Source organism: Penicillium verrucosum (genome assembly GCF_028828655.1).
Source record: "Penicillium verrucosum strain IBT 35672 chromosome Unknown utg000002l_segment0_segment0, whole genome shotgun sequence".
Taxonomy (NCBI): domain Eukaryota; kingdom Fungi; phylum Ascomycota; class Eurotiomycetes; order Eurotiales; family Aspergillaceae; genus Penicillium; species Penicillium verrucosum.
In genome coordinates, this window is record NW_026643211.1 from 4876490 (window position 1) to 4892216 (window position 15727).

The following is a 15727-nucleotide window of genomic DNA, read 5'->3' on the forward strand; positions in this document are numbered from 1 at the left end:
GGTGACCATATAGTTTGACAGTCGCTGCTGCTTTAGCATCTGCTTAGAACATCCAGCTCGAGCTCGAGCTTTCCTTTCCATAGAATGTTGAACAGTTCGTGTATATTAAATGTATTAGAAGTAGAGACTGTTCACATGTTGATATTAAAGTAGCTGCAAAATATAGATATAGAGAATATAGTGTAGAATATGATCAAATTGCGGACCTGTTCGGGGACTATTTTTCGTAGAAATACTGTCATATTTAAGAAATGTCCCACCAATTATATATTGTATCATCATTATATGCGCTACCTAGGCATGTGTTGGTCCAAAGTCACTCAGCAACCTGGCGCCACTCATATACCTTTCGCGGGAATCTATGCCATGTCTCTTCTGACAAGTCTAAAACCTCTTTTTGTACCACCACTCCCAGTCCAAGAACTGGGAGTGTTTCCTGAAAGGTTGATAGCAGTGTATCTTGTATGAATGCCTGTCCATACAATGAATAAAACTGCCGTACAAAAGTATTTTATTATAGCGATTCAACGGTTTCATCCGTCTGAGCCGGGGCTGGCTAGGAAAGTCATGTAGAAATGTTCAATAAGGACCCCATGGGTAGCCATTCGGGGTATCATCGGTTGTGTGTTGGGCTCATGTCCGCCGACGACCTATGGTCGGCATCCGGACCTATTGGCTGGATTTCATTTACACACTGGCACTGGGTGTTGATACCGCACCCTTGGCTAAGAGCAGCTGCACAACCCCTTCATGGTCTGCATCTGAAGCACACTGGAGTGCAGTTCCATACCTGCCGGACCTGTCGCCCGCCGCGTTGACGTCCGCTCCGTTGGCTAATAGCAGCTCCACAATCCCTTCGTTGCCTCCTGCTGAAGCATACTGGAGTGCAGTTCCATACTCGCCCCGCGTGTTGACGTCCGCGCCATTATTTAATAGCAGCTGCACAATCCCTTCGTTGCCTCCTGCTGAAGCATACTGGAGTGCAGTTCCATACTCGCCCCGCGTGTTGACGTCCGCTCCGTTGGCTAATAGCAGCTGCACAATCCCTTCGTTGCCTTCTGCTGAAGCACACTGGAGTGCAGTTCCATACTCGCCCCGCGTGTTGACGTCCGCGCCATTATCTAATAGCAGCTGCACAATCCCATCGTTGCCTCCTGCTGAAGCATACTGGAGTGCAGTTCCATACTCGTCGCCCGCCGCGTTGACGTCCGCTCCGTTGGCTAATAGCAGCTGCACAATCCCTTCGTTGCCTTCTGCTGAAGCACACTGGAGTGCAGTTCCATACCTACCGGACCTGTCGCCCGCCGCGTTGACGTCCGCTCCGTTGGCTAATAGCAGCTGCACAATCCCTTCCCTACCTCTAGCTGAAGCACACTGGAGTGCAGTCCCATTCTCACCGGCTGGCGCGTTGACGTCCGCTCCGTTGGCTAATAGTAGCTGCACAACCCCTTCGTAGCCCTTACGGCAAGCATCCTGGAGTGCAGTTCCATACCTGCCGGACCTGCCGGCCGGCGCGTTGACGTCCGCTCCGTTGGCTAATAGCAGCTGCACAATCCCTTCCCTACCTCTAGCTGAAGCACACTGGAGTGCAGTCCCATTCTCACCGGCTGGCGCGTTGACGTCCGCTCCGTTGGCTAATAGTAGCTGCACAATCCCTTCATCACCGCCTGTATATGAAGCACTCTGGAGTGCAGTTCCATACTCGTCCCGCGTGTTGACGTCCGCGCCGTTATCTAATAAAAGCTGTATAATCTTATTGTAGCCTCTAGCTGAGGCACCCTGGAGTGTAGTGCCATACTTGCCGGCCGGCGCGTTGACGTCCGCTCCGTTGGCTAATAGTAGCTGCACAATCCCTTCGTGGCCGTTAGTCGAAGCACGCTGGAGTGCAGTTCCATACCTCCCGGCCGTCGCGTTAACGTCCGCTCCGTTGGCTAATAGTAGCTGCACAACCCCTTCGTGGCCTTCAGTCGAAGCATCCTGGAGTGCAGTTCCGTTATGCTCGCTATCCGGCACATTAACGTCCGCGCCGTTAGCTAATAGTAGCTGTACAAGCACTTCGTGGCCGTTAGACGAAGCACGCTGGAGTGCAGTTCCATAGCTACAGGCCGGCGCGTTGACGTCCGCGCCCTTAGCTAATAGGAGCTGCAAAGTCTGTTCGTGGCCTCCAGCTGAAGCACATTGGAGTGCAGTTCCATATTCACCCGGCGGCGTGTTGATGTCCGCGCCATTATCTAATAACAGCTGCACAATCCCATTGTAGCCTCCAGCCGAAGCACCCTGGAGTGCAGTTCCATACTTGTCGGCCGGCGGGTTGACGTCCGCTCCGTTGGCTAATAGCAGCTGCACAACCACTTCGTAGCCCTTACGGCAAGCTTCCTGCAGTGCAGTTCCAGTAAACTCGCCGCCCGGCATGTTGGTGTTCCCGCCCTTAGCTAATAGTAGCTGCACAACCCCTTCGTGACCTTCTTTTGAAGCACGCTGGAGTGCAGTTCCATACTTGCCGGCCGGCGCGTTAACGTCCGCTCCGTTGGCTAATAGTAGCTGCACAACCACTTCGTGGCCCTTATAGCAAGCATCCTGGAGTGGGGTTCCGGTATGCTCGCTGGCCGGCACGTTAACGTCCGCGCCGTTGGCTAAGAGTAGCCGTAAAATGTGTTCGTGGCCTCCAGCTAAAGCACACTGGATTGCAGTTCCAAACGGGCCCGGCGCGTTAAGGTCCGCTCCGTTGGCTAATAACACCTGTACAACCCCTTCGTGGCCTTTACCTGAAGCATACTGGAGTGCAGTTTGGACCCTGCCAGCCGACGCGTTGATGTCTGCGCCGTTATCTAATAGCAGCTGTATAAGCCCTTCGTGGCCTCCATGTGAAGCACGCTGGAGTGCATTTCCATTACGCTCGCCGCCCGGCACGCTGACTTCCGCGCCGTTGGCTAAGAGTAGTTGTAAAATCTGTTTATGGCCTTCAGATGAAACACACTGGAGTGCAGTCCCATACTCGCCCGGCGCGTTGACGTCCGCGCCGTAATCTAATAACAGCTGTACAAGCACTTCGTGGCCTCTAGTTGAAGCATCCTGCAGTGCAGTTTGGTTTCTGTTGGCTAACGCGTTGACGTCCGCGCCGTTATCTAACAGTAGCTGCACAACCCCTTCGTGGCCTTCAGCTGTAGCATCCTGGAGTGCAGTTATATACCGGTCCGGCGCGTTGATGTCCGCGCCGTTATCTAATAGCAGCTGCACAATCCCTTCGTGGCCTCCAACTGAAGCATTCTGGAGCGCATCCTCAAGCTCGCTTGACGCGTTGACTTCCGTACCCTTGTCCAATAGGGCTTTTACTGTTCGTTGGAGACCGAGAAGCGATGCATAGTGTAGTGGAGTCCCAATTTCGATGCGTGGACCTTTCAGCGGGGGGTCGTCAGTCCAAGGTCGATCTGGGTTAAAGAGATTCCACCAATTTAAGTAGGCTTGACTTTGTTGACGGAAAAGCCTCAGGACTCTCTCCAGCACTTCCTCTGTCTCCGCAGGCCGTGAATGATCCATCCAATACTGGGCTGAGTACCCAGCCAACGGAAACTTCGACCTGGTTTCCATTGCCGACCCTTGCCAATCAAGATGTACCAAGTATGATAGACACAGTAGCGCCATCTTCGTGTGCGACTGTGTCATGCTTAGCTGTCCCTTCCACTTTCCACTCTGAGGGGGCTTAGTGAGAAACTCTCTCGCTGTCAAATGAATGAAAAACAACTTCGAATCGTACACATTGATGAAGAGACCGCAGAGATTTTTCACAACGCTTTTGAAGTCGCACTGTGGCCATAACTCCGCTTCTAGGTCGTCGAGAGAATCAAAACCGTCCTTTTCCAAAGCCATAGTCAGGGCTATATTGGCTTCATCGAGCGATAGAGGTCGTTCTGCAACCAAAACAATCTCAAGGAGGGTCTTTGTCTGAAGCTTGTTCTTGCTCCGGTCTAAAATGTTTTCATATGCGTCTGAGACCTCCGAAGGTAGGCTGGAGAGGAGTCCTTTGATATCGGACCGTCGCCTATACTGGCTTGGGCTCTGTTCAATAATATCGAACGTGAGGTGTAGCCAGAGATAAGTGCGATTCTTCATCTCCTTGATTTGATTGGAAATCATTTGGCGGTCGCTCTCCCCAAAGTTTCGGGCGACCTTCTGTAGTTTGGCATCGATGACCAGGTCTATATCATTGTTGATTTCAACAGACTTGTCATCCCCGTCAAAATGCAAAAATGAAGTTGTGTCGGGGAAATCATGAAACGATGTCTCCAAGCTATCATATGGGCGACTCGTGAGCAGGAACTTTAGCTTCGAGGTTGAGGATGAAAGTTTGGGGTTGGAGTAGGAATTCTTCAGATTGCCGAGAAATTGCCGCATGCTATCACTTTTGCACTCATCCAGAGCATCCAGGACACAAACAACCTCTCCAAGCTCTGGTGAGCCGACACATTGGATAAAAAGTCGCCACAATTCGGAGAAGTTATGTGCTAGATTTGCACCGTGATTTTTGTGACTGATAACTGCATTTTGAATTAGTGTACCCGTAGGATCGTGGGTGAAAAGCTGGTGAAGCAATGCGCACAAAGCATCGGTGGCTGACATGCGGCGCTCATCTCCATCCTTGAAGAAGAAATAGCAGATCTTTGATGTTGTGATGTTTGTTGAAAGTCGGTTCTCATCGATAAGAGTCCGCGACAACACCGACTTTCCACAACCAGGGCCAGCGGAAATCCACAGAAGACTAGAAGTATTGCTGTCGCGCCAGTTCCGAAAGTCGTTGCCCTCAAAGAACCATTCACATGTGCCTGGAACTCTCAGCGGGTTGTAATTCTTGTCATCTTCGTAGTCGGACGCAAGTGTTTGAAGAAGGTGTCGCTCGTTCTGGTCTTCATAATTCTTCTGATTCCGGCTCGTGTCCTCTTTTAAGACGTTGCAAATCTCATCAAGAATACTTCGAGACTCTTTAATCTCCTGCAGCTGACGATCTCGGTGATTGCGAATCTCCCCTAATTCGAGATGAGGGAGATAGGAGCTACAATCCTCGCTTGATGTCTCGATCTTTGATTTCATTCCATCCCAATCGGTTTCGCCGGCTATGTTCTTCCATGCGCGGGAGAGTTGGGCTTCAGATAGATGACAGATAGCACGTGCTTGGTATTCGATGATATAAGAGTAGAGCGTAGCAAGAGGTTTGATGAGATCTCGATATTCTTCCATATGCTCGGACTGCAGGTATCTCTTCTCGCAGATATTCCAGTAGATCTGAACGTTGTCGATTGAATCGAAGCCTTTCAGCATTGCCAGGTTGGCGGTGGTACTGCTCGAGAGTAACTGTCTGGGTCAGCAGTAGATAGACAATAGGGGGATCGCCGTTGGCTTACAGGTAGAAGTAACGAAACACCAGCCCATGCCAACGCTGCGTATGGTTGAGTGCTAACGGCGTTCTTCACGACTGGGTCGGCCCAGAGGAGAAACTTGGCCAGTTTTTCGGTCTGCTCGCGTATCTTCACATCCTTTCCTAGAAGTGAAACTTTCCACTGTTTCTGCTCCCGGTCTTCCAGCAGCCGCGTCATCATTGACTCGACTGACCGCGGATTCGAAAGATCTGCGTCCACTGCATCGGCCGGGTCCACTGAGCCGTTGCGCTGAGCTAAGCTCAAGTGAGTCTGATAATATTCTACCAACTTTGGCTCTCGTTTCTGCAAGATTACATATGCCAAAGCCCAAGGGTCATTGCTGTCACTTGAAAAGGTTGAAATTGTATCAGCAGACGATGGACCAGGCACGATCGTCTCGGGCTGGGGGAACTCGGGTAGTCCTGAGACCGTGGTTGCGTTGCAATGCATTGAAGCAGGTTTGGAGATCTTGTCAAGATCTCCAGCAGGTCCAGAAGTCTGTACATGGTCCTCCGTGATCAATTCTTCCGAAGGCTTAGACGCGTTTGACTCTGCGGTCGGAGGAAGATGTGCCCCATTGGTTCCCCTCTCCTTCTTTGGCCGTTGCGTTAGATTCTTGAGCCGTTGCTTAAAGCTACCCATATTCGGCTTTGATATTTTGGGTCTGAAAGGATTATGTAAATAAGATCTCAAGCCACGCAGGATGCTAAGCTTGTCAACGAAAAATATTTCCCAGAAAAACAGTTGTGAACGAGAGATCGCGGGGCTGAGGCTCGGCGCTTCAGGTCAAATGGCCAATAGAATGCTCGATAAGCCAAATGACTCCACCTGGGGGATATATGGAGCACTGTCTAGTTCTTTGGCGATCATGGGATAGTTAATATATGTTTGTAACTTGCCATTTCAGGGAGCAGTACGCAGCGGTATACCTAGGTAGCTGCCAGAACCCTATTTCTGGTAAATGTTCATGCCTTGATGCCTAGCTTTGGCCTGGTTATTGACCGCTCCTTACACCGCCCCATACAATGTACCGCGGCCTGAATATAATGCCTTAATGCCTTATTTTGGCCTGACTTATGCTTGAGGACTGTAACCCATAAAAATGAGGCTTTTGGTCCCTATACAAACGGCGACATCTCATGTTTTTGGATGGTTTGCAAGTGCCAAAAATGAAGTTTTTTATTGCACACGAATGGCAGTATCTCCGTATTTTTGGACGGTTTACAAGTGTCAAAAGTGAGATATCTCCACTGACACTTGCAAACCACCAAAAAATATAAAGATATCTGCATTGTATGAGATGAAAGGCTTCATTTTTGAGAGTTGTAAGCGCCAGCAAAATCAGGCTACTTTGTTGGAAGTGTCATGGTAATTCAGGTATTTTAATTCTTCTGTCGGTCTTAATTCAAGCCACCAGGCCAAAGCTAGGCATCAAGGCATTAACATTTACCGGAAATAGGGTTTTGGCAGCTGGCGCCCGCTGTGTAGGGAGCAGTACACTCAGGAATAGTACCATTAGTTTAACTGAGACGGTTAGTACTGAGGTGCCTCACGTGGTGACAACATGCCTTCCTCGGTTTGGAATATATATAGTTCGAGCTTCAAAGTTTTGCTTCATATAAATATAAACAGTTTCTGTAGGATGTATCGAGACCAAAATATCCTTTTATGTGACTAATGGGAGACACTAAGATTCAAGGCTCCTTCTTGCCAGACAGCTCAAGGTACTGTCCGGCAACGTCAACAACCATGTCCTCATATGTCTTGAAATTGAACTTGAGATCAATCTCAGTCTGATGAGCATTCCAACTGACGGGCACGGTTGGCTGATTGCCCTGCGTGAATGTGCCATCCGCAACAGCATCAGGAAAGCGCTTCTCCATAGCTTTCCAAGCATCGTTGAAGTCGTGGACTTTCGTGACGCCGAAGTTCCCAGAAATGCCTTCGTTCAATGCTTCGAGATGTACCTTGGCGGCATCATCCACATGGGTAGCGCCTGCTGGCATAGGGTTAGGGGCAGACTGCCCAGTGATGATTGGTAGAAGGATGCGATTTGTTCCAGCATAGAGGTCCTTGACTTCTAGAGCTCTGTCATCCCGACCGAAAACGAAACCGGGGAAGACGTTGATGACTGTGAAGGAAGGCTCCTTCTCCTTGATGAACTTATCGGTGAAGTTCAGCGCGGCAATCTTGCCGGCACGGTATGCGGGGAGCATTGAGTCAAAGGGTCCCGACAGGTCAGGCAGTCTGGTCTCAGCTGTAATTTCCTGACTTGCGTCGGGAGGGAAGGGTGTGTTTGCGAAGACCGAAGATGTGATGACAATCTTCTTCACTGATGGCTCTTTGGATGCGGATGCAAGTAGGGTGCTCACACTCTTGATGGTTGGCTCATAGATGCCGGTCTGTGGGTCCAGGAACGGCGAAGGGAGAGGAGAGGCGAGGTGAATGACGTAGGTAACGTCTTTGATGGCCTCATCGTAAGCGCCGTCGCAGGTGATGTCAGGAACCTCAACGAATGAGAGGTTGTCTGTCTTCCCAGAAGCGGTTATCTTGGGGTGGGAGGCAAGTGTTTTGGCTTTCTCGGGGGACCGGATAGCGGCTCGGACCGTGTACCCGGCCTGGAGGGCTCCGAGGAGAACTTTGAAGCCAATGAAGCCGGTAGCACCGGTGATGAGAAGGTCTGCGGAAGACATGGCAGACGGGTTCTATAGGCAGTGAAATGATCGGCTGGGGTGATGTTCAGCCTTGGTAGTCTTGTAGTATAGAAAGCTTGGAAAGGGGGAGCCTCCGGATCGCCTTCCGAAAGACCCCCGGGGTAGTATTTATAATAAAAAGAACTCGAAAGAGGCTAATCTTGTCACCTGACTTCGAATCTCTTTGTTCCTATTTCCCTTTACAATTGTAGTCAAGTCCACATGGGGAAAGGCGACCTCAACGTCAGAATTGCTGGAGGGGTAAGTCTGCGCGTAACCGTATCTGTGCCTGTGCATTCCAGCGTGGCTGTACTATTTTGAATGTGTGGTGCAAGGATGTAGGGGGGTAGGAAGTAAGTACGACGTATCTTAGGAGTGATAGAAGCGTAAATTCTTTTCTTTTCTTCTATTTTATATTTCCGTCAAATAATTCAAGAGATTCAAAATTAATTAGAAGATTCAATGGATAAGCAATTATAGAGAGCGTACTTAGTCTGTTAAGTGAGCGCTTGAGGGTTACGGCCCCCAAATGAAGACTCACATGCAGGGATCAACGATTTGGATGCCGCGTGGTAGGCGTGGCACGCGTGGGCATGAGGCAACACGTGCAGATACGGGCCAACGGCATGGAGGCAGTGGGTTCGTTCCTCTTTATATCTAGTAATAAGTATCTGTCCATAATAAGTATCTGTCCAGTCAGCGATAACAGACATTTCCCCCTAGGCAAGGATACCAGGTGTTTCGATCTTGTGTACTCCGTACCTGAATGCCAGATACTGAACGAGTCAGCTTCATTCACTTCGGTTGGCTCTCGATCGCAGGGTATACCCCAAAAAAGCAACATCAGCGAGGCTCAATGTTGTCTGTGGCTGCCCTTGAATGTGACATGAAGTAAACAAGAGTGTCTTACGTACACCCTCAGGGATTATAAAAAAAAAAAAAAAAAAAAAAGTAACTAATTATGCGGTTGGCCTAATCGGCACTAGCTTATTGTATTGTATTATATACACGAGGCTCTTTTATTATTACCGTAATATATCAGCTCTGTATTGTCATATTTTACTCCTCGCTATTCGCCCCACTTTGATTTATGCCCAGGTGCATGCCAAGTGGAATTAAGAGATACTTGGCCAGCTTGGCATTCGGGAATGTTAAGGCTAAACCCACCACCAGGTTTTAAATCTACCTACGTTGTAGGTATTCGTCTCCACTCAACGCTTACGCAGTCGCCTGTAGACACACGGACCGCAGCAACTTTGCCATGACTGGGAACTGCTGCACGGCGTCCATACTGGTGGTCGTATCGAAGGCCGCGAGCAGTTGCGTCCGGTTTTGACGGCTTCGGGCTCGAATGGCTTGAGTTGAGGGTCGGCTAAACTGTTCGGAAAACTTGCAAAAATGAATAGCGGATCTACCGTATTTACTAGATATTCAATTTTGTCATGCCCAGGCTAGTCAGAGGAGAGTAACCGTTTTTCGAAAGGCAACGGAAACCAGATGGATTCTTATCTGTGTAAGATTATATTCTAGGAATCGGCGAATATCTTGTTCGATCATCGAAGCGGGAACGTCATAAAGAATCAGGTCTATTGTCCCAAAAGAAAGTGCTATTCTAATGAACTCTCAAATCATTCGCCAACACCGGTGTGTGCTGTATCACTTGGTCTGCGAGAGTGGGGCGCCGATCTGGAGTAGATCATGGAAGCGCGACGGCTGGCATTTTCCTGCCGAGCATAGGACAGCTGCTGGGCGAACGGTGAGCTTTTGCGCATCACCGGTCCTTTCCAATAGATCACATAGACGGAGACCACAAGGAGACAGGATATGCAGACTGGAAGGGTGTTAAAAGAGTGCAATTGCGGTGCAAGTGTAGGGGTGAGGACACATACAGAGGATGGTAGATGCGTATTCAAGATTACGATCCGGTGCACCAATATCTATTGGCCTGGCGTTAGTAATGGCTTTTTAACATTGAAATAGTATCGAAGGGTAAATGTACTGCTGAAGAATGGGGTGGCCGGTATAGTGAGAGCACCAGCTAGTATGTCTCTTGCGAAGCCATTTCCACCGGTAGCGGAAGCTGAATAGGGACCGTAGGCGCAGATCATGTAGTCGATGGTTGTCATATAAATGGTATAGTTCGCAATGCCAACAATAGCTGCGAACACCATGCTTCCTATCCAGTGGACTGGAGGCCCTAGACTCGTCCATGCAAAGCCAATCAGGCCAATGGGGAGACATGGGGCAGTGTAGAGCAGCCACCAGAGCCGGGATTCATATTGCGCATGTTCATCATTAGGATTCATCTTTCTCTTTGTGGAATTCCTGTGCAGTACTGGGTACATGCTGAGCCATGCAATGATATAACCCACTAAGATAGGGATGAAGGAAAGGCCGATAGCAACAGTACTGAAGCCCCATTGCTTGTAGACCAGGCTAAAGGATTGGATAAACATGAAGATTAGGGCATCGCTGAAGCCACTGAGAAGAGACAGGGTCAACACAATTGGCTCTGTTATCAGCATCTTGAAAGGGCGAATCCAGGTGATCAGAATTTGTCTCAAAGAAAAACGTTCTTTGAACGGTTGAAATTCATCAGGTCCACATATCTTGAGCCCAGTCGCCTTGCGCTGTTTCCTGGCGTAGTTGTCGATCATGATAGTAGTCCGGGTTTCAGGAACAAGCAGTAGATGGCAAATTTGAACAAACCCGCCAAATATCAACTGGATCCACATAGCCCAAGGCCAAGGCTGGAAGGCCTCAACAAAGCCACCGACCACAGGCCCTAGGACCGAACCACCTACTGATGAAAATACCACACACGCTACTGCGTAGTGCTGCTGCTCTGGCTCCCACAGGTCTGCTACCATTCCCAGTGTGACTGATCCGCCAGCCAGACTGATACCACCAAATGCCCTCCCAACCATAATAGTCGCAAAGTTGGGTGCAAGAGCAACAGGGATTTGCCAAATATTCGTGAGGAGCATGCTGAGTTGTAAAATCGGCTTGCGTCCCAACTCCTCACTCCAGGGTGCCCACAGCTCACAGCCGAAGGCATAAGTCACTAGGTAGACCATAGCACCACAACGTGCAGCTTGGAGGCTGACACCGAATTCGTCTGAAATACCGCCGATGGCATTCGAATACAAACTGGTATTGAAGTTCATCGAGGTCTGTACCAGGAAGATGACCGAGATGATCATCCATTTTTTCCATCTTGGGAAGCAAAATCCCAATTGATCATAGCAGTCGTCTTCGTTTAGAACAATATAACCGTTACGTTCTCGTAAATCAAGTGAGCGTCTCCCAGCAGCGGGGGTATGACTTGATGGTGGTTTTTCCGAGTCCAGAGAGACAGAAAACGAACGACCGTGGTCATGGATGGGTTGGAATTGGTCGTTGTTGTCGTTAGTATCAGACTGGGGAGAGTCAGGTGATTGAATCACCATGTTGCTACTGTAGTGCTCATTCCTCATATTGACCTTTCCTTTCAAGAAATGAATGGGTTTGTGGAAAAGCCGAGGGTGCAACCGGGATAAGATGGCCGACGTCGAGGATTCTGTGGATTTGATTTTGACGCCAAAAATGACTGGATATGAAGAACTATTATCTTAGAAATAAAAAATCCCCGAGATTCCATCACCTGAGATTGAAAGACTGGACATTATCGGGAAAGGGGAAACTCTCCTTCTCCGGCGATTCCAACATTTGGGTTGCGGTGATGTAGAAGCCCATCATAATACTCCACAGCCCACCCTGTCATCCAATAGTCAATGATATAGCACCAGTATGGATTATGGGAATTTAACTTTATTTCCCAAATGTGCGTGCCGATATATGCCTTCGTCATACCCTGGCCAATGTACTATTTCGCACTAGGAGAATGTTGTGGCATGTATAGGGTGTAGACCAGAAAGTGGAGAGAGTATCTACCTACTCCTACTCTCCCTACTGAGGTCGCTGCCTGAGGCACCAACATGGACGTCTAAGGCCACCATCACAACAACCATCGACAGATTTGGGCTTCGCTCCTATTGCTCGAGGTGCGAATAACATAAGATCCCTTTCCACTGATTATATCAGGGAATGAAATGTACCAGCATTCTCAAGCCCTTGAGGACACGGACCAGGTTCACCTTAATTGCTAATGTACAACATGTCTAGAATCTAAGCATACCACCTGTACATCCCTATTTGTTGCAAAACAAATATCAATGAACGCCACAATCCTCTTTCCTCCAGGGCACTCTTAAAACACTCACCCAAATACCCTAATACAACTGTTCATCCGCACTCCCGGATCAACAGGCGAGGATGACGACACCACCTCACTGGGAACCTTCCAAGTTTTCTAGGGCTTCGTCAACTTCTTTACGTAAGCTAGGTTGAGAAGACGTCGTCCCAGTTCATATATCTACAAGACACAGGAAAAGAACTATTCTCCAAGATCAAAGACGACCAAGAACTCTTTCCGGAGTACGAGTGACAATCTCGTATCGTCGCCGTGAAGTACTATTTAAAATTAGGCCAGATCACCAACACGATTCAATCATTGGCGTTTTCTCTCAAGCCCTAGCTGTCCAACTATCCTGGATGAGTCTTTCCGGTGAGAATGGGGCCTTCGTATCCCGACCTTCACCAAGAACTAAAGGAAGGTCTGTGGCTAAGGAACCTGACTGGTGGCTGTCTCCAGTCGATATCTTTGACGGGATGGGTGGGGGGATTCCCTACCCTAGCTCTTGAAGTCGGCGTGTCATAATCCTACTCCCAGCTACGCAAGGACGCCCAGTGGCGGTATAGCAACTCCGACCATCTCACCAAGTGCGTTGTTATCATCTCTACTACTTGCAAGCCGGCATGGCAAGTAGACGTGGAGGTATGGTCCGAAGGAGCTCACCCAAGTCCGCATGAGACCGGAAATTGCGTGGATACCTTTTTCCGACCAACACAGAGAGTTACGTACCGAGATGGGGAAATTCATGGGGGACCTTTGGTACTCAACTTTGAAAGCATCTTCCGTAGACCCCGAAATCAACACGAAGGGGATATTATCATCGGCTTGCAGTCCCTAGCAGCTATGTGCCAACAAGTTCGTTCTTAACTCCTCTCCTCGCTTCGTCTGCCTATAGCTGGCTCAGCACATCAGTCAGAGCTACGTGGAGATCTGAAATGAATCTGAAATGAATCTGAAATGAATCTGAAATGAATCTGAAATGAATCTGAAATGAATCTGAAATGAATCTGAAATGAATCTGAAATGAATCTGAATTGAATTTAAGTCGGAGCTTGAGGAGATCGATACGGGGGTCAGCGGAAGATGCTATTCTTCTTTACCGCTAGACCGGTTGAAACGTCGTTTATGAATGCGACGTGTTCCATCAGATAATAGAGGCTGACTAGCCCCGAGTTCTGTAGGGTTACTGCATCATCCGGAACCAGGATGTTGTCCTTGTAAAGTCCACCGGCGATATACGGAGCAATTCCCAGCACCGGTTGTACATTTCAAGGTCTATTTCCCCTTTTTCTGTTAGGGGGCCCAGCTCAGGGTAGGGGAAATCGTCCATCGTCTCGGGAAAGGACAGTAGAAGGCCACTTTTGGTTGGCGTGTGGCGTTGCAAGAACTTCTTCTGCTCATCTTGCGTCCTCGACTTGTTTTCTGCAACGGTTGAAGCCTTGTGTTGCTTCACGTACAATGTCATGTTGTACAATGCCCAAGCCACAATTTTCTTTTTCTGTGAGGTCTGGTACCGTTGAGAATCGCTTGAGCTCCACGTCCATACCGACTCAGGAGATGAGTCCACAGCAAGAATTTCCCTCATCAGTCCAGAAGTGGGTAAAAGATATTGTTCTATTGATCCTCGGTTCCTTGCCGGTACGGTATTGAATGCGATGGTACTGTTTGGTACTTCGCCGCTGAGAATTGTCGAACCCCTGAGATTAGGTGGGAGAATAAACCCTGCTTTGATTAGTCTGTATTCCTGTTTCAGCGACGAAGTGAACTTTGGGTTCCCAGTCACATTGGCAAGGAGATTAGATACAAGCGATACTTGCTTACCAACTGGTTTATTGTCGGTTGGGATTCCCTTGGTCATGACCAAGGCCCGATCATCTTCTCCTGCTTTGAATGGTAGATACCGTTGTAATTTCCGTTTCGCTTTATCGACTAACGTATGAAAACTTGTTGGGTGCCTGGGTGCCTGGGTGCCTGGGTGCCTTAGGCACCCATGGACCCACTATCAGACAGATCCACCCACATAGATAGTTTTCTCTCTCCTCTCCTTCTTCCTTTCTCTCCCCGTCCATCTCAATTATTCAGAATCCATCATATTGTTTTCTTCAATACAATCCTGATAGGTTTCTACAATAAAACTCTCTTCTTCTTTCTCCCACTCTCAGTAGTAATCTCAATCCATAGATTGCTCATCAATTTTAGATTCATTTCAGATTCAGTTCAGATCTACTTTTCCAGGATTGAGCCAAGAAATAGAGTCTAGGTCTGCTGGATTTACAGTACTTTAGATCTGGGGGGTGGAAAGCTTATGGTTATGTGATTTCATATAATTTCATTGGACCCGTACTCGTTTGCATAAGCAAAATGTTCTTTCTGCGAACGACCTCGTTTCAGCCCTCCGCATCTAGTACAAGGACTTCATCATCATGAAAGTGCTCGACATCATCGGCCTCTTCTTCAGTCATGCTATCATCATCCATTCCCTCCAGTGATACCTCCACCCACTCCGGCTTCGGCTTTTTTGCAGATCGAGTAGCGCAGACCATCTGCCACGTAGTGTGTTTCTCCAACTTGGCAGTATCGACAGTCTTGGATCGAAAAGTTTTGAAGACGAGTTTCTTCACCCGCAACGCAAAGATCTGCTCCCCAGGTGCAAGGTAGGTTTGTCCACTCCGGTTCTCAGCCGTATTTTCACCCGCCACTTGTACATCAATCCCTGGTATGCCAAGCACCTCACTAGGGATCCCGCCAGAAGCCAAGAACGAAGAGAGGCTTTCCTTCCCCCCCTGCGGCCCTCGCATCCAGAAATGTCACATACCCCACTACAAAATGCACGTCCAATCCATCCTCGATTTGCTCCTGCAGCCATACCCTAACGGCGTTGTCTTGGCAAAGTTGTTGGAAGAACGCTTTCGGTTGGCGCAGGGTATGAATATTCCCTTTGGCGGAATCAAGGGAGCTGTTATCGGCGCCGCCTTGTACTGCGGAAGCTCGGAGAATTCGCGACAGAGACGCGGTGAGCTGGGTGTTGTGCTTCGTTTGGAAGAAAGCGCGAAAGTCGGAGATAGGTTTGACAGTATAGTCTTTATTAAGCACCAAAGACAAATCGCAGTCTCGAGTGTCCAGTTCCGGATCGGAGATGTTAGGGATTAGGTTACCTAGCTTGATCTCGGCAGGAGAGAGGAAGGGAGTGCGGAAAATGTATTGGTTGCGCATGATGATGCTCTAGAACCGACAAAGTGGTCGTTGGGGGAGCACAGAGCGAGGACGATAGGGCCTTAGTCGGATAGCGGTGATCAGGAGCCGATATCACTGGCCAGGTCTATAGACAGATAACTTTTCCAACTTATTGGGAAGTTGTCAGGTTTGCTTCTTTGAGGCGGGGTAGTTGC

The 15727-nt window shown here is 48.9% G+C and overlaps 5 protein-coding genes across 5 annotated transcripts; all 5 read right to left on the reverse strand.

Moving 5' to 3' along the window:
- Positions 1 to 687: 687 nt before the first annotated feature.
- N7516_007448 (uncharacterized protein) lies at positions 688 to 6053 on the reverse strand (the record flags this gene model as incomplete). The annotated part of the gene is made up of 2 exons (XM_057220168.1): positions 688 to 5346; positions 5397 to 6053. The coding sequence occupies 2 exons, from the start codon at positions 6051 to 6053 to the stop codon at positions 688 to 690; spliced, it is 5316 nt and encodes a 1771-aa protein (XP_057074259.1).
- A 1052-nt stretch (positions 6054 to 7105) lies between these two features.
- Positions 7106 to 8104, reverse strand: N7516_007449 (uncharacterized protein; the record flags this gene model as incomplete). The annotated part of the gene is made up of 1 exon (XM_057220169.1): positions 7106 to 8104. One exon carries the CDS (start codon positions 8102 to 8104, stop codon positions 7106 to 7108), a length of 999 nt encoding a protein of 332 aa, XP_057074260.1.
- Positions 8105 to 9732: 1628 nt separating this feature from the next.
- Positions 9733 to 11580, reverse strand: N7516_007450 (uncharacterized protein; the record flags this gene model as incomplete). The annotated part of the gene is made up of 3 exons (XM_057220170.1): positions 9733 to 9935; positions 9994 to 10041; positions 10104 to 11580. 3 exons carry the CDS (start codon positions 11578 to 11580, stop codon positions 9733 to 9735), a joined length of 1728 nt encoding a protein of 575 aa, XP_057074261.1.
- A 1941-nt stretch (positions 11581 to 13521) lies between these two features.
- N7516_007451 (uncharacterized protein) lies at positions 13522 to 14196 on the reverse strand (the record flags this gene model as incomplete). The annotated part of the gene is made up of 1 exon (XM_057220171.1): positions 13522 to 14196. One exon carries the CDS (start codon positions 14194 to 14196, stop codon positions 13522 to 13524), a length of 675 nt encoding a protein of 224 aa, XP_057074262.1.
- Positions 14197 to 14725: 529 nt separating this feature from the next.
- N7516_007452 (uncharacterized protein) lies at positions 14726 to 15551 on the reverse strand (the record flags this gene model as incomplete). Its single annotated transcript, XM_057220172.1, has 2 exons — positions 14726 to 15071; positions 15154 to 15551. The coding sequence occupies 2 exons, from the start codon at positions 15549 to 15551 to the stop codon at positions 14726 to 14728; spliced, it is 744 nt and encodes a 247-aa protein (XP_057074263.1).
- Between the last annotated feature and the right edge of the window lie 176 nt (positions 15552 to 15727).